Here is a 26,976-nt window from a genome sequence, read left to right as displayed (position 1 = left end):
ACTTCCAAGCAACATAGCACCATGGCTTCTTCTGTGGGGCAGTCTCAGCACAGAGACAAATCCTTAAGACAATAAGAGTCATTAGATGTGGAAGGGAAAGGAAAGGTCTTTGTGGAGGCTTTGATTAAAAATAGGTCTGAGTAAAAGCTGGATGATTCAAGAAAGAGTAGAAGTAGAGATTTAGGAGTACACAGTATTTTTTATTTTTATGCCTTTCTGTGTTCCTTCCTCCTTCCTACCTATATTTTCCTTCCATTTCCCATTTGTTTTTAATTTCTGAATGATTTTACTATAGCAATTCTTGGTTGACTCCCTGTCTGTCAACGCTTCTTTTTTGTCTTTCAGTCTGTTTCTCCTTTTCTGTCATCTGTCCTTTTAACCTTTTCCCCAACTTTAATGGATACAGAAAATATAATCTACACATTTTTCTTTATCCATAACTTAGGAAAATTCATAAAACGGGTATTTTATATTCAACCTACAAGTTTTAGTCAGTAGCTACATTATTTCAGTAGTTAAACTGCCACAGCAATACTATGCCTGTACATGCTATAACACATGGTGCGTTTAGCATTTCATCTCTAAGCTCTCTGCATCTACTCTCAGCGCTCTACCTGAAAGATATATGTGTCCACCAGAGTTTAAATACTCTGTGCATACTTCAAACCTATAGTAAAGAAATTATAGTATTTCTGCTTCTAGTAGTCTTAAAATATAATGGTTAATAAGGTCTGTGTATGTGTTTGTCTATTTGTATTTAGAGAACTATACCACATTTTTCTATAAAGTAATATATCATATGTATAGTTATTCAAATGCATGAACAAATAGAGGTATATATTGCAATAAAAATTAACTCAGAATTCCTAAAAGATTAAGATTACATATTTTCCATGCTATTGTATTAGATTGATTAAATTGTGTCTCCCTGTTAACTCGAATTAATATATAGAAGTTCTAACCTTGAAAGTAACTGTGTTTGGACACACTGGTCATTAGAAAAACTAGTCTCATTATTGAAAGAGGGAATTCTTTCAGGATCGTCTGCAGGGCTAGCACTTAGCACAAGTTCAATGTCTGCTTGTACTACAAAACAAAATTCTGTATGATAACATAAACAGATCAATCAATAAAGATAATCAGGGTTGAATTTTAATCAGATTATGTCCTTATTCAAAGGAACTGCCATCCGTAAGGTAGAAGGAAAAGAGCTTGAGTGATGTGAACAGAAAGGATAAATGTGGATATGGGTCAAATATGGTCATTGACAAGCACAGAAGAATTGTTCCTAGTATAACCCAACTATTTGTACCTTCATCTTGCATTTGTGCAAAATAGTTTTGTTTAATTTCATTACATCATATCTAGCACAATACTATGTTATAGTCCCCGCTGTAATGAACGATTTATATAAAATAAAGCCTTTACAAATGTTTGATAATTTCAGAATATTATACCATGAATGAAAAACAACATTCAGAGTTACAACAATTATAAAATTAATATTTGCAGCAGCAGAGAGGGGTATCACGTCTAGGATCAAATGCCACACCCTAAAATTCAGTATGGTTATTTCTAATGTGAAAGGTGAGGAAAGCAGCATGAATGTAAGTATGAGACATCATTAACTTGGCTTATACTTAGTTTATTTTGAGTTGTCTTATGTCTCATATAAAAAGACTAGATTCACAAGGATAAAAGTGAGATATTTGAGGAGTTTCTGTAAACTGATCTGTCTACACAGTAGATGAGTTGGCATAAGAAGGACTTCAACTTTGTTAGTTCCTTGGAATTTAAAGAGATCTGGGGTTATTTATTGATTACATTACAGTTAATGGTTGCAACCACCTGTATCTTGATGATTTGTCTAAAATGTAAGCACTCCCAGAAATTTTACTTGTATTATCATATGTGAATAATATGGCAGCATGAAGTTTGCAAGTAAGAGTTCCTTGAAAACACACTTAATCAGAAAATACAGATATTCTGACAAACACCCTTTGGGTCTACTATTAGGGGTTGATCCTTTTATACCCATATCTCAAAATAGTTACATCTATTTTATGAATCGGGCATGAATATAACCATCTCATTTTCATCCTAACATTATATTTTTTAAAAGAAATATTAATCATTTTATTTAATTACACTTCAAATATTGTCCCTCTTCCTGGTCTCCCCTCCACAAACACCCCCTCCTCTTTGCCTCTATGAGGGTGTTCCTCTACCCACTCACCCTCCCCAGCCTCATTGCTCTATCATCTGCCTAAGCTGAGGTTTAGAGTCTCCACAGGACTAAGGGCCTCCCCTCCCACTAATGTCAGATATGGACATCCTCCACTACATGTGCAACTAAAGCCATGGATCCCTTCAGGCATACTCTTTGGTTGGTGATTTGGTCCCTGGGAGCTCTGGATGGGAAGATCCAGTTAGTTGACATTATTCTTTCTATGGGATTGCAAACACCTTCAGCTCCTTCAGTCCTTCCGATAGCTAGCTCTTCCACTGGGGTCACTGGACTCAGTCAGATGATTGGCCATGAGTATCTGCATCTGTATTAGTCAGGTGCTAGTAGAGCCTCTCAGGGGACAGCTATACCAGGTTCCTGTTAGCAAACACTTCTTGGCATCAGCAATAGTACCTGGGTTTGGTGTCTGCAGATGGGACGGATCCCTAGGAGGGTCAGTCTCTGGATGGCTTTTCCTTCAATCTCTAACCAAAATAGGTAACAAAGGGAAGATAGCACTTATAGAGACCACCTCCAGCAGAGAGGCACAGTCCCCAGTTGAGGGATAAGATCACCAACCCGTCTCGAAATTCTTAACCCAGAATTATTCTTGTGTAAAGGTAAGGTAGGGACAAAAAAAATGTAGTACAGATAGAGATTAACTTTAGATTTTTATATTCTCTCTCTCTCTCTCTCTCTCTGTGTGTGTGTGTGTGCCATTCTGATGTTGAAGTAGAAGCAATTTAAACTATTTCTAAAGTTGAAATCTTGATTTTTATCCAAAATACTGTTATTCAATTTCACCTATCTTAGAATACTTACATCTACTAGAAAATGAATCTACAGCACAGCCTATCTTTAAGTGAGCCCCATCACTTATGCAATAATAAAAATTCTTGAAGAAAGACGTATTGTAACAAAATATCTGTTATTGACAAGAGCTTGAACTATTCGTGTGGGTTTGATTCAATTTTAATGAAGGAACTCCCAAACAATTGAACTGAAGGAAAACATATTAAAAGAAATGAGAATTAAAAAAATCACAGTATAAAAGCACATAACCTTGTTTAAGGCAAGGACTATAAGAGCTAGGTAAGTGGTATTTTACATAATACAAAAGAACTTTGGAATGTTCTAGAAACTTCAGATGTTTCAGCTGTTTTAAAAATATTTGATGGAAATAGAATAGGAAGTTTTTTCATTTTAGTATCATGATAAACTATACTATTCTACTTGATAAAATGAGATTTTTGAACTTTTGAGATTTGTTTGCATGTGTATCTAATAATTTCTCAGTCATATTGATTCATTGCATTCTTATGCAAGATCAAACTTAGTAAATGTAATTACATTATGTCTATTGAAGAATTGGAAGAATCTCATAGATAATTTATCTCTAATCTGGGATCCCTGAAATGATACAGCAAGTAAAGATACTTGTTTCCAAGCCTGATGACCCAACTTTGAGTCTCCAACCCTACATACTGGCAAGAGAACTGAGTATTGCAGTTGTCCTCTGACTACTATATACACACTGTATCATCATCATCATCACACACACACACACACACACACACACACACACACACACAGAGAGAGAGAGAGAGAGAGAGAGAGAGAGAGAAATGGAACAAATCCAAAGATGTTGTGCTGTGAATCCCTCAAGGGAGCATTCAATTCAGACTTCCCAGTAAGGCATACTTCTCTGAAGTAGGCAAAGTAACTCAAAATTTACTGTTGTATTAGGAAGATTTTCCACTTTACAAATACTTCCCCTCTTAAAAAGCCTATAAATCAAATGCTTATATCTTTTCTACACAATGTTATATATAGTTCTACAACATAATGTATTCAGTTCACGACATTAAAGTCCTTAAAGGTCAGTGTAGCTGATTAAGCACTTGTTCCTGCATCCCAGCCATCACCCCACTCTTCCCACATCAGACTCAAATGGCAGTAGCCTAAGAACATTCAATGGGCTGAAATCTTTCGCAGTAACAGTGACTGTGGAGTGATTCCCACACTGCATTTCCATTATGAAAAGACTAGAAATTGCATCAACAATCATATTGACAACAGTATTCTTGATAAAACATTTATATAACCCACAGTCTGTATCTGTCCCTGACCTCTAACTATGGCTATTAATATTAATGTCTACCATCATTTCGTGAATATTCCTCCCATGAGATAAAGCAAACATGAGCAAAGAAGGCTTTTTCTCTTTCAGTGAGAGGGAATGACTAAAGCTGTGTCTCAGCACATGGTGTCTTTCACAAGGAGCCATAGCATCTCAACCTGCCCTGTGGCTCTGACAACACTGTCATTTCATGGAGGTTTCATCAACCTATGGGACAAATGTAGAATGTTGATCGTGAAAGTGATTTAGAGACTATAAATAAAAGGGGTCACTGGTTCACTAGGAAAGTCACAATGTGTGCCAGAGTTCTAATTATAATAGTGCCTCACGTCATTTAAAGGAGTCACTTCTTTCATTTTCCCTTAATGGTGAATGACATCAGCATGGTGTCATTTATGAGAACACCGTTGTACATGGGAAATTACTTAAACATCAGTATTAAAAGTAATATTAAAAATCTAAATTTTAATTCATAACACAATAGAGCTTTAATAAAATTTACAATACACATCAATTATATTCATATATATTCAAAACTTAATACCATTTCTGATAGTCCTTAATTACTGACCTATTAATAAATTCTCTTTGTCCAAATTTTTCTCAGTTGCAGAACATAAAGTTAGCTGTGATAAGCTTAAAGTATACTAGCATGAAATTTCTGGTGATAATTAACTCCTACTTCATGACAACTAGTCATATTTTATACTGAATTAGAAAGAAAATTATTAAAACTATTTATAGTCTATTTTACCTAAATTTTATTTTCAATCTATTTAAACTCTTTATATTTCTGATATGTTAAAACATGAATGCCAAAGTAATATCATTCTATGTATGAAGAAAAATTGTCTGGTCATAGGAACACATTGGTCCTCACATAGACCATCACAGATAGGCATTAACACACAAGGCCCTAACACACAGGGACTCAAGAGTCACTCACATACGCATTGCAGTTCACAATCATACACCAAAATTCACACACAACAGTCACACACAGGCATCGTCTTACTGAAGCACTGAAACATATGCCATCATACAGGCCCTCATGCACGGGTACTCACATATAAGCACCATCACATACATGCAATCACACACAGGTACTTACCTAAAAGTAGTCACACATAAGCACTACCTCATACATAATCAAACACACAAACACTATGTTACCCAGGCACCCACGCAGATGCAGATGTTTTCTCGCAGTTACTTACAGAAAGACAATTTTACACAAGCCCTCACACATAGACACTCTCCTACACAAGTAGACATGCATATTTTACTCTCAAGAACAGCCATTATAATCGTGTAGCACACATATATTTAATTCCATCCACCTCATTTTTTAAATAGAATCAGCTTTCATCTTGTTCCTGGAATAGCAAGTTGAATTCTACTAAATTCTCAACTAAAAGGCATTTCAATAATGATAATATATATACCATCGTAGATCATTCTACATGCGCCAAATACTGTGAAACTTAAAATATTTGTATGCCCTTGGCATTAGTAATTTCTACACCCCAAAATGTTAGAACAGATAGCACTGTGCCCTTGAGAAATTATTAACGATTCAGAGAAGTAAGCATAAATTTTGTTTTATCACAAGATACTAGAAACAATACTTAGAAATGTAAAAAAGTTATTTACATAATACTTTACATAACAAACTCTTTATGAGAAATGAGAATATTAAAATTTCAAAAGTGCTGTCACAGCAAGCGGTAGGTGAAGCATGAAGATAAATCAAATCCTATTTTTTTGCCATGCTGTGAAAAGACTGCTGGCTTTTAATCATCCTGATGTGCCATATGTAAATTCCATCAAAAAAGAAGTTTGGTAAATGTTATATTACAAAACCACAGGGAGTGTGTCTATTTATAAACATCAATTAAAAGATATACTGTAGTCAAAACTCATTAATAATATTCAAGTAATCTGGTTACACATATCTCCCATATTTACTAAAAAAGTTTCCCAATCTTTATATGAAGACAGAAAATCTCCACTCAGCTGATGCCTGGTTCTGTATTGCAGTAAATGCAAGGCCGCTGGGCAGCTTCTCAGTGGAAATACAGCCACGGAGGCTCGTTCAGCAGCACGGTGAGAAACACGTGCCGGGTAGAGCCACCGAGCAGCAGACACTCAGAAAAAACCTACGTTTGCTGTATTCTAAAACGTACGAGTTAACTGGGCAGCGGCAATGCACGGCTTTCATCTAAGCACTCGGGAAGCGGAGCCAGGAGGACCTCCATGAGTTCGAGTCGTGCCTGGTCTACAGAATGGCTTCCAGGCTAGCTAAAGCTAGGTTACACACGGAGAAAGCACATCTCAAAAAACCAAAGGGGGAAATGTCACAGTTGTAATTATATATAACCAATGTTTAACACGGCTATCAGTGAAAATTAAAGCTATATTTCATTGCTAAAGAGTTATCAAAGCAATTCGCATGATTTGTGTTACTAATTCTTTTTATTTATTTTATTTGTTGTTGTTTGTTTGGCAGACACTTTCCTGAGGACTCTCAGGCATCTGTTATCATTTCCTCCATGTCAATCTTTTTTACTAATCTTTCCAACTTCCATAAGCTTTGATCATTTGCCCTCAGAATATTGTTTCATTGCTAACAGTTAATCTCTGAAATGCAAAACATGTCTGTTTCCTTTCTTTGTGTGCCTTTTCCTCTAAATACTCCCAGACTTCATACAAACTAGTGATACATTTCCCACCCTTACCTTTCTCCTAGGCCACTATTTCCGAAAGCCTTGCTGGGATATACAAAATGCCCTGTGTCACTCTGCATAATAAGAGTGGCTAATGGATCACAGAAGGATACAACCTAAAATATCTATACAGCCAGCATCAGTATATGACCAGCACCTGATCTACAGGCTTTCTCTGTTCCTGGGTTGAGTTTTTTTTCCAACCAACCATGCTAATTTCCCTTCTGTGCCTTCAGGAATAAATTCTCGCCTTCGGTTTCATGCTGTACATTTTCCTTCCCCTAAAGCGCAGTGTCAGTGGACAGAAGGGACGGAACTGCTTTGAATAGAGGTAATATGGCTTCTTACCAGGGACACAGACGACACCAAATATCACGGGGTAGACAGCAGAATTATCCTTATCATTCCCCAAGACCAGAGGCAACAACAAGAGGAAACAAGCTCCTTCAAAGGAGTGGCATCACGTTAGATACAAGGAGTTACTACAAAAGATACTTGTGAAGCTGTGATTTATTTATGGCTAACCTCAGCAATTCAAAGGGAAATTGCTTTATTCAAAAATAAAAAAAATCTGCGAAGCACATAGAAAAATGAAATCACCATTCCCAGGTGTTTAATTTAGATGAACAGTTTTATTGTAAAGAGTTCATTATTTAGAGCTCACGAAGGGATTGGAGGCAGAGAACTAACTCTACATCTCTAAAATGTTCGGTATTCATATGTGCATGAAATGAGTCCTGTCAAATCTGTCATCTGAGTAGGAGAAGTTTAATGATTCGGGTCTTTGTAATATTTGTTGTTTTGTTATAGCTGGTATGTAGATTGAATGGCAGGTGACATTTCAGAAGATTAAATTAAGGTAAGAAATTAATCAAATTAACATATTGCTTTTCTAAAGTATAATGAGTCATTTGCATATAAAGTACAATCGAGTCTGTAAATATATAATGAACTTTAAAACGCTGAGGAACACAGGGAACAGCATTGGTTATATATTATTATAAATTACAAACAAATATAAAGAAAAACTGACAATGTTTTCAATTTCAAGTTGAGTTATAATATACTTTTAGCTGACAGTTTGACCTCACAGGCTGTTATACTCAGTATCCTACATGGAGAGGATATATGACTCCAGTACAGAAGACAAAGATAACTACTCCTGACAACTGTTGTCCTACCTAGATCTGAAAAGGACGACTAAGGCTATCCCACTGCAAGGAAAGCCCAAGGTAAAAGATGGGGACCTTAATAGAAATGTACCCAAAAATACTGGCTACTAGGACAATTAAAAATTGGCAATCAAAAGTCAAAGAGAACTCACTGTAATCACTATAAAAAGGTTTTATGGAGAATAATTTAGATTTGTGGTGCAAGAGTTCCTATCTGTTTGTGTGTCACCTACCTTTTTTTAAATATTTTATATCTATCTATCTATCTATCTATCTATCTATCTATCTATCTATCTATCTCTCTACCTCTCTATCTACCTATCTATCTATATCTATCATTGCTTGCTCAATCTAGCTATCCTCTCCTATTTGTCTATTTGACTGTCTATCTTCTATCTACCTATCTATCTATCTATCTATCTATCTATCTATCTATCTATCTATTAACATCTATTTATTTTTCTGTATGTTTACAATTTATCTATCATCTATTTATATTCCAAAAATTTACATTTCTTAGAAAGATACATTTATTTTAGTAAAGGACTGAATTGTACCCTAGTAGAGTGAGGCAGTCACAGAGAATTTTTCAAAACAGAGCACAGCTGCACACCAGTAAATCGGTAAGCATAATAATAGGCAGTGGGGTACACCTGCTAAAAGTATATCTGAGCCAAAAGATACACTTTCTCAACACCTACTCAACCATAGCATTGTTCATTCTTGTCTTTGATAACAAAAGTACTCTGTACATGCACTTGTGGCACCTATGGATTTCAAACAGGACACATTTACTATGGAAACACATGTGTAATACATTTTATTGAGCTAAGTTAAATATAAATTTATCAAACCATGGGCAATGGTTAACTTACTAGATAATGAAAGTGAAGAAGGTTCTATACGACAGCAAGTAGCGAATGACAGATTGCATTTAAGGACTCAGACATCACAGATTTCAACAAATACTGTTAAATGGAATAAATTCAGCATATCCCTAAGTGGATAGAAAGTTTTTTTTTTTTTTTTTTTTTTTTTTTTGTTCAGAAGACAAAAGGGAAATGTCAACATATGGCACACATCTGAGTAAATAGGGAGATTTCCGATTTGCTGGGTTGAACAGTATGCCATTCTGTACTTGAGCGTCTCTGACAGTGGCGTTTCTGGACTGATAAGCTTCGAATGCTTTATGCTAGTAACGAGATATATGAAGAGATAGTCACAGCCTTTAAGTAGAAAGAGTTCTTCCGGAAGTGGAATTTAAAGACTTATTCTAAATTAAATAAGAAGCGTTGACCGGGATTTCGGCTGATTTCAGGCATCCAGATGGCCTCCGCAGTCTGCGGCTCTTCATCTGGCTAAAGTTCAAAGCCTCCTTCTGCCTCCGGTACGATAGCTAAGCTAGCCCTGATTACGGCTAATGACCCTCCACTGGAACAATTGCACACTGCACTAACCTTAGTGCTCTGCTGCCTAGACCCTCAGGACTTCCCATGAACGAAAGCACTTAACCAGAACGACTGAAAAAAACTTCTTCATTTTCCTTTTCCTTATAGAAATGGGACATTGTTTCACCTAATGCCACTGGTCTTCTGAATAAAATCTGTGCAAGACAAATTTCTTAACAGAGTCCTTTAAAATCTACATTCCGATAGAGTCAGGGTTTTAAGAAAAGTTTTAAAAATTCATTTTCGTTTAGGTGTTAAAGATGGGCTTTTACAATTGTGTATAGTTTTTCTTTTTTCTTTTTTTTTCTTTTTTCTTTTTTTCGGAGCTGGGGACCGAACCCAGGGCCTTGCGCTTGCTAGGCAAGCGCTCTACCACTGAGCTAACTCCCCAACCCCTATAGTTTTTATGTAAGTAATTTATCAGGCTTATCTACTGTGCTCTAGTGTCTGCCTCAGAAAAGACGACCTCCATTCTCTGATGTCATAGAACGGGAACTGCCTTCTGCTTGCCGTTATAAACGAGACTACAAAAACGAGCTGCAGGGTTGAGTCATTCAGACTGGCCATCAGGCAGGATGGTTTCAGACTGTAGAAACAGTCAAGTCCCGTTCTGCCTGCTATTAACCACACAATGATGTCCTTTATTATTATTATTATTATTATTATTATTATTATTATTATTATTATTATTATTATTCTGCTTGTGTTTGTTTGCTTTTGTTTCCTTACTCTGCTGTCTTTTCCATATAAAGTTAAATGGATGGTAGTGGAGCAAAGAAAACAAAAAAACTCTTCAAAACTGGTGATTTGCTTTACCAAGTTACTTTAGGTTATCTTAACAGCAAATACTCTGTGATGTTCAACTAATTTAAGGACAGAGAGAATGATGTTTTGTTTTGTTTTGTTTTGTAGGACTGGAATGGCACATACTTGCCTATGAGATTATTGATGTTTTCTACCTCATGAACTTCAGTCAGCACTTAGCAAGTAAATCCAAACCAGGAAAAGACTTCCTGCAGTTTCTTCAGTTTAGCATCAAAATGCTCCGTGCACCCTGCCTGGTACCCTGACTATTTTTACTCTTGTCATTTATAAAATATTAAAACATAATCATGCACCATTTAAAAACTGATGAAGTAATGAAAATTACAAGCAATAGCTGACTGATTTATGTGGAGAACAGTTACATACTCTTCAGATCTCCCCTATGTTTTATTCTTTCTTTACAAATCATGTATAAATTTTTAGATTGTTTAGGGGTCATGGTATGATGAGGAAAGTAGATATTATCAAATAAATATCAGTATACTTGAATATAACTTGAGTAACCTTGAGACAGAAGACCATTGTAACAGATTGGAAAATTCAATCACACACACACACACACACACACACACACACACACACACAAACAAAACACAGGAAGAACACAACAACACCACAAACCAAACCAAACCAAAAACCAAACCAAACTAACAAATTAAAAGGAAATAAAATTAATATGACAAAAATACAAAAAATACGTATTAAAAAATCTTGGAGTCCTTACTATGCTGTCATGTGGACACAGCTTGCATTGTACTGTGGTTTATTCCACAGTTTACACCAACTGAAAACACTAATAGTCCCTTTCCCAAAAAGTACCCATTGCAAGTAGCTTGTTGGTTAAGACTGGGAATCCCAAGTCCACATCCTATTCTCAGTGCTAGTAATAAGTCTGGTTTGAAATATTTCTGGTCTTATATTTCTTGTCCATTCTCTGTGAGGGGGATGGGAAAGAATGAGGGCAAAATGTAATGTAAAAATGAAAACATTAAGTAAGTTTAACCTCACAGTAGGAAGAGTGGTTAGCATATTCTCCTGACTGTTAAAAGAGTTACTTAAAATAACATAATCCTTCTGAGTAAAATCTCAGAGCTTATGTGCACTAATTTACAACCTCTTACTCTCTTTGGTTTATGCCTATAGAGCTGCTGTTCTTCCAGTGGTAAATCTTCCTAAGACTGCAACAAAAGTTATCTCCAGATCTTTTCTCAGAGTTCAGATTGCCAAAAAGAGTAAATTGCTTAAACAAGGCATAACCACCAAAAAGACCTAATTATCCCTTCCTGGGTCATCATCAGAGCTGAGGGAAAACATTTATAATCATTAAACAGTTTACTGAAACCAGGAAATTGACAACATATCTCGTCATTCACTTGCTGGGGTGGAGGGCAATAGAAATGAACCTAAGCAGTAACTACATAGAGGAAATGGGAAAATCTGTTCTGTGAGGTCATTATGACTTGGGCAAAAAGAAGTTCGGACAGTGGCCATATATGCTATATATAGTGTAGGTGGAATGGCCTAACAGGCTCATGAGTTGAGAGCTTTATTTTCAGCTCATGGCACTGCTGAGAAGTGATTGGATTGTGAAGCTGCTATGATAACAGATATATTAATCCATTAACAAATCCATGCTTCAAAAGAGACGAGAGCAGCCAGAGAGCAAGGAGCGACATTTTTTAATTCACTGAAGTTCATAGTCATTGAAGGGCTTGAAACTCTGGAGAAAGTAGGTCAGCGGCAGTCTCCTGTCCCCCTTCATTTTTCTCCCTCTGTTTCTTACACATTATGAAGTAAGTTTCCTCCTGTCTCTAGATAGATCTCACGTTAGTTTGCCTCACTTCAGTCTCAGCAGCAAGGGGGCCTGGTGATCACAGTCTAAAACCTCTCGAATGGTGGACGAAATGTATCTTTCCTATTTTAGACTGCTTATCTCAAGGATTTTGTAGTAGCAATGGACACACACACACACACACACACACACACACACACACACACTGTTTAGAAATAAGGGTTGTGAAACAGCTTTTAGCCGTCATACCAGATAGTTGATCATGAGGGGAGAACGAGAGCTGTTGAAGGCAGGTGTGGGTCACAGGGTACCATGTGCTATGAGAGCAGAGAGAAGGTTGTGGAGGCGGGGCGGGAGAAGGAAGGGAGTGGGACAAAGATGGAGAGAATAAAAGAAAGGGCCACGATGAAGCCTGATGCTTTGTAAGTGGGAAAAAGTACTGTCTGTTAACATAAAAATAGTAAAGAAAAAAAAGAAAGTGTAAGTCAGAAGTTTAGTGAATGAAACTTTTGTTCTGATGAAGACTCATTTTGTGTTCATGCTATAAATAAAAAAATACACTTCATAAATGAATCCTCCTTTTGTCATGTAATATTGAGGTATTTTAGTTTCAGTTCTTTTTCCTCCATCTTTATTAACTTGGATATTTCTTATTTACATTTGAATTGATATTCCCTTTCCTGATTTTCATGCCAATATTCCCCTAACACTTCCCCTCCCCTTCCTTATGGGTGTTCCCCTCCCCATCCTCCCCCCATTGCTGCCCTCCCCCCAACAATCATGTTCACTGGGGGTTCAATCTTGGCAAGACCAAGGGCTTCCCCTTCCACTGGTGCTCTTACTAGGCTATTCATTGCTACCTATGAGGTTGGAGCCCAGGGTCAGTCCATGTATAGTCTTTGGGTAGTGGCTTAGTCCCTGGAAGCTCTGGTTGGTTGGCATTGTGGTTCATAAGGGGTCTTGAGCTCCTTCAAGCTCTTTCAGTCCTTTCTCTGATTCCTTCAACGGGGTCCTGTTCTCAGTTCAGTGGTTTGCTGCTGGCATTCGCCTCTGTATTTGCCATATTCTGGCTGTGTCTCTCAGGAGAGATCTACATCTGGTTCCTGTCAGCCTGCACTTCTTTGCTTCATCCATCTTATCTAGTTTGGTGGCTGTATATGTTTGGACCACATGTGGGGCAGGCTCTGAATGGGCCTCTGTTCTAAACTTTGCCTCCCTATTCCCTACCAAAGGTATTCTTGTTCCCCTTTTAAAGAAGGAGTGAAGCATTCGTATTAACATAAGCTGATTTATTTAAAATTCCTCATGCTACTTTCTAACATGCCATGCTTACTTGTATTATGCACCTACTTGTTACTAATCATACACTCAATGTCTGGTACATTGAGTATTTGATAATAAATAAGAAATACATTATCCCTGATAGGTGACATTAAAATCAAATCGGTATAGAAGAAAATACAATCAGATGTGCAGCCTCAGACAGATGAGGAAAAGTTAAAAGGAGAAAGCTAAAGCATTGAATTAATCCATAGGATACTTAAAAGTTGGATATGATGCTTCTATGAGTTAATATCTATGCAGTATTCTGAATCAGCCATGATAGCGTGTCATAGGCTGAAAGAACATAAATATATATGGAGACCCTAAGATTCATATGTGCTCCAAGTAGTTTGTCAGGTCAGACAATGACCTCCTTATGGGGGTGCAATGCAGCAGAATCTCAGACAGCAAGAGGTGACAGACTGTAAATCAGTAAATACATAGTCACTGAAAGAGCTTAGAAACAAATTCAAAGTATCAAAGGCTACACACACAGACACACACACACACACACACACACACACACACACAGACTTATTAGTTCTACTAAGCAAGTCGCACCTTTGTGAGCATCAATACGAAAGAACAACCATGTTGTATACGAGCTAGAAACTGGCAATAGCATTGGTTGAGTAAATACCTAGCAGTAACGTGAACTGCGCTCTGTTTGTGATAGTCCGGTAGATTTATCAGATTGTATGTAAGTGCACCTACAATCATCAAAACGTATTATAACTGCCTCTGTTCTATCGTCAAGAAGATGGAAATGCAAAGGTCAAACAGTTTACCAATTCCATTCCGGCGTTTACTGGAGCATTGGCCATCAGAATCACAGTCATTTTTTAAATTCTAGGTTTGTAATTACTAAGTAATTAATAAAGGGAAACAAAGCAGCATAAGCATGCGTATTTGGGGGATGTCGTAGTTTAACCAAACCTAATTGACATAAGTAAAAATTCTATTTGGCTTATAGTTGATCGCCTAGAGGAGTCAGGGCAGAAAGTCAAGGTAGGAACCTGGAAGGAGGAACTAAGCAGACCACAGGGGAATGATGCTTACCAGCTGGATCTCTAGAGCTGTCTCAGTGGCTTTCCTTACAGAACCCAGCCCCACCTACCTAAGATTGACCCCACCCACAACAGTTTGATGTCCTTTACATAAATTATCGAGTAAAAAGAAGCCTCACAGATATGCTCTCAGGGCATCCTTGTTCCCCTGACTGTAGCTGTATTATGTTTACACAATGCTAATGATTACATGGGTACACTGATGCTTCCACCCACAGCTGAGAGCTAAGCGCTATCAGGATTTTCTTCTAGGAAAAAACAAAACAAAAACAACAACAACAACAAAAAAAAAACCTCATAGGGAGCCCAGCTAGAATTGCCAGGGTGCAGGGTACAGGGAGGGGGACACCCAGGAGAATATCCACCTACTCACAGGTTCAGAGGAAAAGGGGAGGGGGATGGGGGAAGGACTGTGGGAGGCAGTGACTAGGAAGGGGCACTGAGCTGGATATAAGTAAAAAATAAAATTAAATTTAAAAAAAGGCAAAGGGAAACTATTTTATGTCACTCAGGGTCAGGCAGTGACTGCTCGAGCACAGCTGGCATCATTTCCTGAGGGAGAAGGAAGAAATAAGGTGCATCCCTGAGAACCTAGCAGGTGGAAAGTACAGAAGCTATCAAGATAACTCAGAGGGATTTCTGTGCTTGTGAGCTTGTGGCAACCAATGCCTGGTGAGGACAAAAAAAAAGTACTGAGACAGAAATCAGCCTTAAAAGATCACAGATGAAATATGGACTATTTAAAAACATTTTAGCAAGAATATTTGACAGGAAGGGAGATCAACCCAAAATAGACTAAAAGAAAAGGTCACACTGAAAGAGCAGAGAAAGATACCATTTGGGAAGAAAAAAAGTATAACCCTGCCTATAATGATTAAAGTACGACTAATGTAAAACATTCTAAAATACTGTCACAAGAAGGTAACTCACGACTTTCCAGGTGGTGACAGTATTTGCCAGGCATTTACCACACTGCTTTTAGACATTGTCGACAAGAAACAGGTGTGACTAAAATTTATGTTCGATCATAAAGGATGTCTGAAAATAATGGTAACTCTTTTCCTTTGAGAGCCATATTTATTATATTTTTTCAGCAACATGGAGAATCTTTTGAAAAACTTTATTTAATCTTAATATTCTTGTATATTTTATGTATTTACATTTCAAATGTTACCACCTATTTCCTTCTCCTATATACCCTCCCCCTCCCCCTGCTTCTATGAGGACACTCCCATCCCCACCCACTGACTCCAAACTGGACGCCCTGGCATTACCTACAGCCTTCACAGGACCAAGGGCTTCTCCTCCTATTGATACAAGACAATGCCTCCTCTACTACATAGGTGCTGGAGTCATGGGTCCCTCCATGTTTACTCATTGCTTGGTGATTTAGTCTCTCAGAGCTCTGGTGGGGTCTAGTTGGTTGACATTGTTCTTCCTATGGTGGTGCAAACCCTGTTCAGTTCCTTCAATCTTTTTTTCTTAACTCCTCCTTTGGGGGTCCCTTTTCAGTCCAATTGTTAGCTGCAATCATCCTCATCGGTATCAGTAGGGCTCTGACAGAGCCTCTCAGGAGACACCCATATTTTGCTCCTGTCAACAAGCAAGTCACAATTGGCATCAGCAATAGTGACTGACTTTGGTGGCAGACTATAGGGTGGATCCCCAGGTGGGGCAGTCTCTGGATGACCTTTTCTTCAGTCTTTGTTCCACTCTTTATCCCTGTATTTCCTCCTCCGAGTATTTTGTTCTCACTTCTAAGAAAGAATGAAGCACCTACATTTTGGTCTTCCCTCTTCTTGGGCTTCATATGGTCTGTGAATTGTTTCTTAGGTATTCCAAGCTTTTAGGCTAATACCTACTTATCAGTGAGGTGCAAACCATTTGTGTTCTTTTTGTGACTGGGTTTACCTCCTCAGGATGATATTCTAGTTCCATCCATTTGCCTAAATTTCATAAAGTCATTTTTTTGATAGCTGAGTAATATTCCATTGTGTAGATGTACCAAATTTTCTGTACCCATTCTTCTGTTGAAGGGCGTCTGGGTTCTTTCAGTTTCTGGCTATTATAAATAAGGCTGCTATGAACATAGTGGACATGTGTCTTTGTTTATATGTTGGAGCATCTTTTGGTATATGCCCAAGAGAGGTATAGCTGGGTCCTCAGGTAGTTCAATGTCAATTTTCTGGGAACCTCAGAACCAGATTCAGAATGGTTGTACCATCTGCAATCCCTGTAATGGAGGGTATTTCCTTTCTCCACATCCTGTAACATCTGCTGTCTAACAATTTTTTTATCTTAGCCATTCTGACAGGTGTGAGGTGGAATCTCAGGGTTGTTTTGATTTACATTACCCTGATGACTAAGGATGTTGAACATTTCCTTAGGTGCGTTTCAGCCACTCGGATTCCTCAGTTGAGAATTCTTTGTTTAGGTCTGTACCCTATTTTTTAATAGGGTTATTTGATTCTCTGGAGTCTAACATCTTGAGTTCTTTGTATATATTAGATATAAGCCCTCTATCTGTTGTAGGATTGGTAAAGATCTTTTCCTAATATATTGGCTGCCATTTTGTCCTATTTACAGTGTCCTTTGCCTCACAGAAGCTTTGCAGTTTTATGAGATCCCATTTGTTGATTCTTGATCTTAGAGCATGAGCCATTGGTGTTCTGTTCGGGAAATTTTCTCCAGTGCCCATGTGCTCAGTGCTCCTCCACACTTTCTCTTCTATTTATCTTTCCATGAAAATAAGCAAATCATAACCACACCAATCAATTATAGCATAGATTTCTAATATGTCAATGCATATTATGTCATATTTTGGTTTCAGTATTAATTTCTTGAAGATTATTTTATGGGCTGCCTGTCTGGCCTCAATGGGAGAGGATGTGCCTACTCTGGCAGATACTTGATCTGTCAAGGTGGGGGACAGCCTGGTGGCCCCATCCTCTCAGAAGACAAGAGTAGGGAGAGAGGGAGAGGGTCTCTGTGAAGGAGGGAACTGGAGGGGACATTGTTTAAGATGTAAATAAATAAAAAACATAAATGTTTAAAAAAGAATGGATCCAGCTAATACTCCTTTTCAGAAACTGAGTATCTCCACATGAATGTATAAGGTCGATGCCTCATTGTATCAATTTTTTCAGGGACCATCCATAAATCTCAGGTTCCCTCTGTCATAAGTTCTTCACCTGTCTATTATGATAAGGACTATGAGCTTGTTTATTATGTAAATCACATACAGGATTTAAAGTTTTGTGCAGGTGATTATTTATCTGAAATGCCCATAGGGCTTGAAATAACAATTAGGAGCTTAAAATAACATTTTCCTTACTTTTGTGGATCTTTAATTGCATTTCAACTTCAAAGTGCACATTTACAAAAAGAAATTGCTCTCAGAGAGTCATATTGTTTGCAAATATTAAACAAGTCCTAAACAACGTATTGGGTCAATAAACAAAGTTGTAACCATCAGAGAGTAACCTAAATCATTCAAGGAAAAAATGTCCAAATATTAAGATCAAAGGAACATATATAGTTTGTGTGGTCCTTTAGTGTCATTAATCAAGTACAGTGGATTTTTGAAAGATAAATGCAGGATGAGAGGGCTTTCATCTTCACCATTACACTTTTCAATTAATCCTGGATATACATTTGAAATATCTTCTTCAGGAAATTATTATAATCTATTGCTGACAATGATAGGAACAATTTTCAATTACTACTCCAGATTACGGTAAAATGCTCTGTCAAATATATTCTGATTATACTTAGTGATTATAAAAAATAATCAAGAAAATGGAGGAGTCCTGAGATGCCTCTAGATCTAGGCTATAGAGGTACAGGGCATGGCAGGTGAATGACAACATAGTCCAGGACTAGTGAGAAAAATACCCTAAGAAGGGAATCAGGACCGAATTCCTTGACCTTATATGCTGTCTTATGAGAAAAGAAAAGGAAAGCCTGGTAGGGTTAATCAAAAGCTTGTGCTTCCGGTGAGTAAGCTGAGAAATACTTCAGAGATTTCTGAGTTATCTGAGCAGGTCTTGATGCCAAGGTGGGGAACAGAGTAAGTGGCAGGGTGAACGTGCGAGCTACCATAAACCAAGACGTTGAAACTAACGCACGCCAGCAGCCACAGCAAAGGGAGAAGCAGCGCCAACCACGTCGTCTACAGACTCAGAGGAGAGCTCTCCATCTGCACCAGAAGCCAGTTAGACTTATAAGAACTGTGAAAGATGATATTTTTTGTTTATTTAATAAAGAAGTTTGTGGATTACCGTCCTGTTACAGATACATGTCTCTATGGTAAAAGGGCTTTGGTCAAGTGGACCACCAAAGCTCAGAGATTCAATGATATTAAATAAGGGGAAAGAAAGCAGTTTATTTTTTAAATAGAATGTTGGTAGGACTATGTAGTTATGATTGTGTTTGTAGGAGACTAGTAAGGACTAGAGAACTTAGTCTCTTTTTCTTCAATTATTATTGCTACATCAACTCATATGTATGTAAATATGTGTGTATCTGTGTATGTCCACAAATACGTAAGTTAAACATGTTGGGTCCAGTTTTCTTGTTTGTGTGCATATGGTTTGCAGAAGGAATAGGAGGGAGGGACTTAGGAAATGCTGGAAGAAGAAAGAGAGGGAAACGTGATATAATTTTATTTTAATAAAAACAAAGTTTTTAAAATAAACAAGTATATTTTAATGTTGAAAATTACATATTCTCTTACTATAATTAACATTTTCAAAATTACAGAATCTATTGTTATTGTATCTATGTTACCTGTGCAATTGTTAAAGTAAATATGACAACCAACAAAATCATAAGAGTGAAGAAAAATGAAGAAAATGTGAACAGAAAACAAAGAAATTTGACTCTTGGTCTCAGTAGTCAACATCAAGCTATAGAGTGGGGTATTGAATGCCCAATTAATAAAATCCTATCATTGAGATATATACATGTATGTATGTATGTATGTATGTATATTTGACCTATGTTTCTTGTAACTCATAAAAACAGTTATAAAATATGCTGTGTCTATTTAGAAAACAGTTTTCCAATTATATCTCTGTTATATCTAAAAGTTATTTACAGATTCTAGAAGAAAAAATAAGTTGTTTTAAATAAAGATTAATATAGGATAGAAACGATTATATTTTTAAATCTATCTAAATTTTTAAACCTAGCAAACTGCCACAAAACAAAATTATTTTTTAAAATAGCGGTATATTTTGTCTTTCCTTCTGTTTACAAACTATCCATATTGCCCTATACCATAGAAGAGAACCAAGCAGATGATTTTCTTATAGTCAAATGGTATCAATCTTTATTGCATAATATTCAATATGTAGCTAAAACATGACTTTTCTCTGTAAGATACTCAACTAAATGAACACATTAGCAGCGATAAAACCATATATAATTTTCTTAAATATATGCAATTACTTCACAGAGTAATTGGACTTTAAGAAGTGGAACATGCTTCACTTCAATGCAGTAGGCTACAGCAGTGCAGGGAATGCCCTGTCACCGGATGTCCATGTCAGAGAATCCCCATGAGTGCGTCCTAAGGTTTGTTCTGAATAAAAACTCAGCACCCACCTGTGAGCTCACACACTTGTTACAATTACATTTAATTCACACTCCATAATGATAAGTTCATACTGTCTAAACAACAAAACTGTGACAATTTTTAAGTCAACAAAACACTGTTCCAGTAAAGAAGTGGGCATTTGCATTGTCTCACAACTCAGTGATTATCGATATGAGCTTGTCACCAAACAAAACGTTGAACTCTAGAAATGTGGAGTAGGGTGTATTCAGGTTGTTCCACTGGGACTTGGTAGAGGGAGAAAATACAAAGTTAATTCAGGTATTGTTAACTGATATACTTCTGTCTGTCTCTATAACCTAAATTGGGTCGGTTACACATACTATTTGCAGCATCATGCTAAGTGCACTAAAGTTACAGTTTTGCTCTATATGTCAAATCTCTCATAGATGACTATCAGCTAATCACAAAAGTATTGAGTTAATGGGAGACGAAAAACAATGATTCACAAACGGTTTCATTACCAAGTATGTCTAAAAAGTAAAGGACCATCCATCTTTGGATGATCTCTGCAGAAAAAGAAGGTTATTCTTTTTCAGTGAGAGCAATGACTGGACTAATGTAGGAAAGATGTACTTGATCATATTGATTAGTCATGTCTGTGCTTAATGATAACTTTCAGAAGTTTGGTGACATAGAAAAAAAATCATTGCTTACCAAAATAAGGGGAAAAGGAAAAAAAAAGTTAATTTCAAGCTTCAAAGAAGACATTATAGGTAATGGAGGTTAAAATAAAATTGAAACTATAAAAGCAATTAAGGTTGCCCCTTTAAGGAGCAATGCTTGAAAGATCAGGATAACCTCAAATTATTCATATTTGCACTGCAAAGGTCACTAGACATCACTGTACTGTTAACACGGAAGAAGAGATTCCCTTGAAGAAGCATGTGCCATTACTGGAAACCCTGAATTCCTAGAATTACAATGTCATCTTTTATGATAGTAAGTAATTGTATAACCCTTTAAAGACACATGTTTTAAACTAACTTTCATTGATCATTTGTACTGAGAGAAAATCTTTGATCAGAATACTCCAATACCAATATGTGTGTTCCCTCAAATTTGCCCTAAATTTGTCCCCCCAATAAACAGTGTTCCCCAATAAATTATTTACCAGTGTGATCAGCTGCAATCATATTTGTGTGTGTTTGTGTGTGTTGTGTGTGTGTGTGTGTGTGTGTGTGTGTTGAAGCACAAATGTGAATAGGGACTCAAACAGTCGTGTCTATTTCTGTGTGTTTTCCTCATTTCAACTCTGTATAATGTGACAGGTTTGAAACACAGCAGCAGGCATAGGGAAGAACAGGCTGTGAATGTATAGTGTTGTGTTTTCATTAATTCTCCAAGAGCATTAAAAGAAAGAACTGCTAATTGAAAAATCTGACTCTAGATGCCCTGCAAAACGAAAGAACTCTACGTCAGTATACAGAGCAAGTGATTCAAAGACTTTGCGCCTTATAAAAGTTAATGATGTTTGACCCAGTCTACAGAAATTTGTTTGAACAAAGGCATATACAACTGTTAATTCTAATTCCTCTACCTAAGTAGCAATAGTATTCATCTGCTAAGGTTACATGTCAAGAGAGTAAATCAAATTGCATGTGGAATTTCAAGAAAGAACATCTGCTTGGAGTACATCAAATAACAGATGTTGCTAAACCAAATAGCCATCCATCTTGTACACATAATATCATTGTTGGTGTTCACTTACAAATTTTGGCTTAAAATGGAAGCACATGGATCTTGTACTCTTGGACACTTGGATTAAGTAAAGTGTAAGTGAACCAGAATCTAAATAACATGCAATGTCAAGGTCTTTACTGTAGTCTTTAAGAGAAAATGCCATGTGATAATAAAGCCTGGAGATACAGAAGGAAGTGGTGAATATTTTGTTAATAAGATTTTATGTAATGTTTCCAGTTCCTTCCATGTTAGCTTCTTTTGGGAAGGGGATATCTAGAAGCCTTTTCACAGAGTATTTTGTTAGGTCATTTCATGTGATGACATCTGACACAAGTTATGTCTTAAAATTATCAAAAGATCATTAAGTTAAATTTTCAATTTCAGTTCAGCATAAATATGGCAGTAAAAATTAAAGCTATTGCTTGCCACAAAGGTTTAAAATCAAATATTTTTGTTTAAAATTCCTCAATGACTTCTTTTGCATGTTTTTACATGTGGATAATAATTCCAAATTACTTGACTTTTTTATATTCTGTTCTGGTCAATTTCTGGAAATTTACCTCATTTTTATTATGAATGAGAAGCACAGTGAAAAATTGAAAATTTTATTTAAAATATACAAATAATCCGACATGAAGCAACATTATATATTTGTACATATAATACACACACACACACACACACACACACACACACACACACACACACACACACATGAATGACATCAGTCTTGAATTTGAGACTTGGTTTATAGCACAGCAAGGATTACCTCCCATAGGACAAGGCCAAAACAGACTAAGAATTGATTGGCTACCCCTATAAGATATTATTATAATTATGCCTATATTTGCCTGTATACTTGCTGTTATTGTTCAATGATTTATTCCATGAATGGTTTTATACTATAACACTATCATAGCTTTATGTAGATACCATGCAGCACTATGAGAGCTACAAGGCAGTGAAACTCTTCTAACCCTTGTCCAGGTTAATTGCTTTACATCTTTTATAAGCCTGTATCTTTTCTAAGCCTTTGGAGCTCACCAGACCAACAACTTCTACATAGGTGTCATACACATAGCATGGGATGTTTTGTTTAATCATCCATTGCTTCTAGAAGCTGTAAGATCAAGTTGTGCCAGGTTTTGCCTTCAAATTCGTTTTTATGCCTTTTAATTGGTTACTGAATAGTAGGCTACCGAGATTTTGCTCACTCTTTGCTTTCTTTGACACTCTTCCAAATTCCTCACTCTCCATCATCTCCCAACCTTCTTCCTATTCCACCCTCACTTAACCTTTGAGGTATGGTCTCTGTTGCCCTCCTCTCAGTGCACTATCCTGTTTGTAGGTTCTTGTGTTTTTAAAGTACTTTAAGGTAGGCTTACAAAACCGAAGTTCTAGTGAAGAATCCAAATATCAAATAACACACAGTATTTGTCTCTGTAGGCCTGAATTATCTAAGTAAGAATTATTTTTTTCTGGTTCCATCCATTTTAGTGAAGATGGCTGCTTAGCTAGCCTGCCGATAGGCCCAGCACATCTGTATTGATACCAACACAGAAAGGTTAGCCTCATTCTTAAACCAGGAAGCCTCGCCTAGCTGGGAATGGAGGTAAATTCAAATACCCATGACTGTAGAAATATTGAGAATAAAAGATAGCTGAAGGCTTGACTCAAGACAAACATCTTATAATCCTTCTAAGAATCCATGAACACTGCAGAAGAGGAGTAGGAAGAAGGGCAGAGCCAGGAAGGAGGGGTGGAACTGAAACATCATCTTCTAAGCATGACACTGCCGAACAATCACAGACTCACAGCAGCTGTGCACGCTGGCACTGGGTGCAGAGAAGTCAGGCCACACGACCTGTCAGCGATATCAGCAATGAGTCCTTCAATGACTCATACTGATGACCTTTTTGTAACTGAAAGATTATGGTAGAGTGGGAGGTATGGCACACTGGCGTGAGCTCACCAGGTCCCAATAGTTAGTTTCCAAGATCAAATTTTACATATGCTCTCATCAACATCTCTTGAATACTTCACACTACCAAACCCAATAAATAGAGGAAGACATTTACAGGGAGGAAGAACCTATGATAGGACTGTGTTAGCCGGGGAGGAGGAAATGGCTAGACCACATAGTGGATATTTATAAAACTGTGTAATAAATATATGCATATTAAAATGTATAGTTCACCACGGATCTTTGAGTTTTACATCTGGTAGAATGATAAGGTATAGAAAACTAACATTAAATAATGTTGTTATTCTTTACAAAAGTTTCAAATCTAAAGATAAGAGAGACCATGTGACATTGGTCTTCTTAGTCAAACCAGACAGATGTTACGTCTTTTCATAGACTCATGATTGAAAATACTAAGGCCCTAACTCATATTTGCTTAATCTGTAGACACCTATTTATACTGACAGAAGTTGACTGTATTTAGTAAACTGAATATTCATTCCCAATTTGACACAAAACAGTAACTACAACATACGTGACTTAACAGAGTCCCAATGTCTTTCAATGTGAAGCAAAGGCAAGCACATAAGGAGCCACCACAATGGCAGAGATGAAAACACTATTTTCCTAGTTCAATGACATGCTATAAATACTTACCCATGCCATATGTACACAGAATTTTAAACGTAAAATTGGTATGAAATTATCACATTTAGAAAAGCAACCCATCCCTTTAACAAAATTATTATACAATGAAAGTAAATGTAACTACTCTACCCATGAATGACAGGGTTCAAGTGCTAGGGGGAAAAACAATGCCTTTGTTACATCAATTATAAAATTACTTCTTTTCATAAAATTATAAATGATGATGAAAGGTCTTCTAATTAAAAGATCTTTGTGGATTGTTTGTTTGTTTTAGTTAGTAAGGTTTCACCTCCTACTTCTCTTTCCTCACAGGCAGAAGCTCCAGTGCTCTTAGTTCTGGTGCTATAAATGATATTTAACTCTCAGATAGTTGCCTTTTTCCAAATCGATCTAATTTGGCTTCTGAAAATTTTGCCTATAGTACACAAAAATATGAGTGAATGAACCCTTGCAAACTTAAGCATTCTTCTAGATTCCTAGTCCACATGGAATAATCAATGTGAATGTAAAGAAAGGATTCCTTTATTTTGGAGTTCCACAAAATTTCCTAGAATTCCATAAACATTACATATTATCTCTTAGAACATGTGTTCTGTCACAAATGTTATTTCACTGTTTCTTTCTCTTACTATGGACAGACAAAAAATAAACTTATCTGTGAATTTGATATACTGGTGGGAAAGCTATATTAGAAAGTTTAAAGACTAGTCATATTCCTCCTAAGAATATGATTAATTCTTTTCCTGAAAGGCTTATCTCATATATGTTGATAAGGAATCTTCAGAATGATAAATAATACCAATTAATATTATTCAAATTTGTTCTTCAAGTCACGCATGTGCTCTTTACAAACCCATTCATTTACATAGAGTGTACGTAAGAACTATATTCAAATTTGAAAATGTCTTCATTATATTTCTGTTTATATTTCTGTCCAAAACGTGCTGTAAAATATTAAATTGTACAGTGATGATAAAGCATTTTATATTTAAAACATATGCTGGTAGAATAGAATTTTGAATAGCTAGTGCCAGAATAAAGTATAGAGCTATGAAAAAATTTTAATGGTATATATGATAAAAGAGTTTCCAGTATATGAACTTTGAGTGTCAGCATCACAAAAGAATAACAAAAAACTTAATGATGATATTTCTATTCATATATTCAGGCCTCCATTGCAAAAAAGAAGTCTGAATTTTTAATAATTTTCTTATACATTTTATGCATTTACATATTAAACATTGATTCCATATAATACTTGCGATGTGTACATGTGTATAGTATATCACATTTTCTTGTTTTACCTTGATGCAGTCTGATTACACAGGAATGGCTAATGTGCTTACCTAAAAATGAAAAGAAAGAAGACAAAGAAAACATGATGTTAGTTTCAAAGAGATACCATTTCAAAGTCTGCAATGAACAGAAGAAGGCAGGGTAGACAAAAACAAAACAAAACACATCTGTCTTGGCAAGCTCTAGTTTACTATGCTCCCCAGAGATCTTTATGGATGAGACCAAATCAAACAAGGCAAGCAGTATCTAAAATCACATAGGCAAAACAGTCCTTCCACGTATATTTTTATTGAGTTGAAGACAGTAATACTGGTCAATTATCTCCTATCATTAGCATACAATCAATCAAATATAACATGTCATCAATGTTTGGTGTTATTGTATCATTTCTACTAAGATCTGGATATCACCGTACCCTCTAGAATTAATAAAGCACTGTTTCAATGAAGCGATGAGATGAATCAACATAGACACATTAGCCTGGAAATATGACAATGCAGGCTTAGTTAGAAGCAGGATAATTACTGACAAAATATCTGAGGAATTATGCTATGAATCACGTGGAAATCTACAGACCTAGAGTAGGTCTGGAAATCCTCCTATTTCTGCTTAGAATAATATTTGAATAATAAAAGGTACAGCTGAGTAATTAAGTTATTAGCATGATACTGGAGAGCATGCACTGTAATGGAAAACAGAACTTTTCTCCTTCCCCCCACAAACCTCCAGATTAGAGAGAGCAGCTGAAATATTTCTAAGAATTTGAACCTGTGGGTGTTGTGATCTTTTATTCTTGCTGTTTCTTAACTGTTTGCTGATGTGGGAATTTGAACGCATGGTCTTAAACATGTAGAGAAAGTAGTAGACCACTGACTTAAAGCCCCAGTTAGAGATGGAACCACATGCAACATATGGTGATTGAAAGATGAGATTAGACATTCCAACTCTAAAAGGAAGGATCAGCATAACGCCTTACAAGTGTTATAAGTGGGCAAGTGCACAATAAAGCCTGTTGCACTTTGACCCCTGAAATTGGCTCAGCATTTAGA

At 36.6% G+C, this 26,976-nt stretch overlaps 1 protein-coding gene across 1 annotated transcript in view; it reads right to left on the bottom strand.

Moving 5' to 3' along the window:
- Cadm2 (cell adhesion molecule 2) overlaps positions 1 to 26,976 on the bottom strand; it is a 938,204-nt gene that overhangs the window by 450,491 nt on the left and 460,737 nt on the right. Inside the window, exon 2 of the mRNA XM_032899174.1 lies at positions 25,936 to 25,977. Within this exon, the coding sequence (XP_032755065.1) occupies positions 25,936 to 25,977 (42 nt within the window). The remainder of the gene's footprint in view (positions 1 to 25,935; positions 25,978 to 26,976) is intronic.

This window comes from Rattus rattus, chromosome 4, assembly GCF_011064425.1.
Source record: "Rattus rattus isolate New Zealand chromosome 4, Rrattus_CSIRO_v1, whole genome shotgun sequence".
Taxonomy (NCBI): domain Eukaryota; kingdom Metazoa; phylum Chordata; class Mammalia; order Rodentia; family Muridae; genus Rattus; species Rattus rattus.
This window is presented reverse-complemented; position numbering and strand designations above follow the sequence as displayed.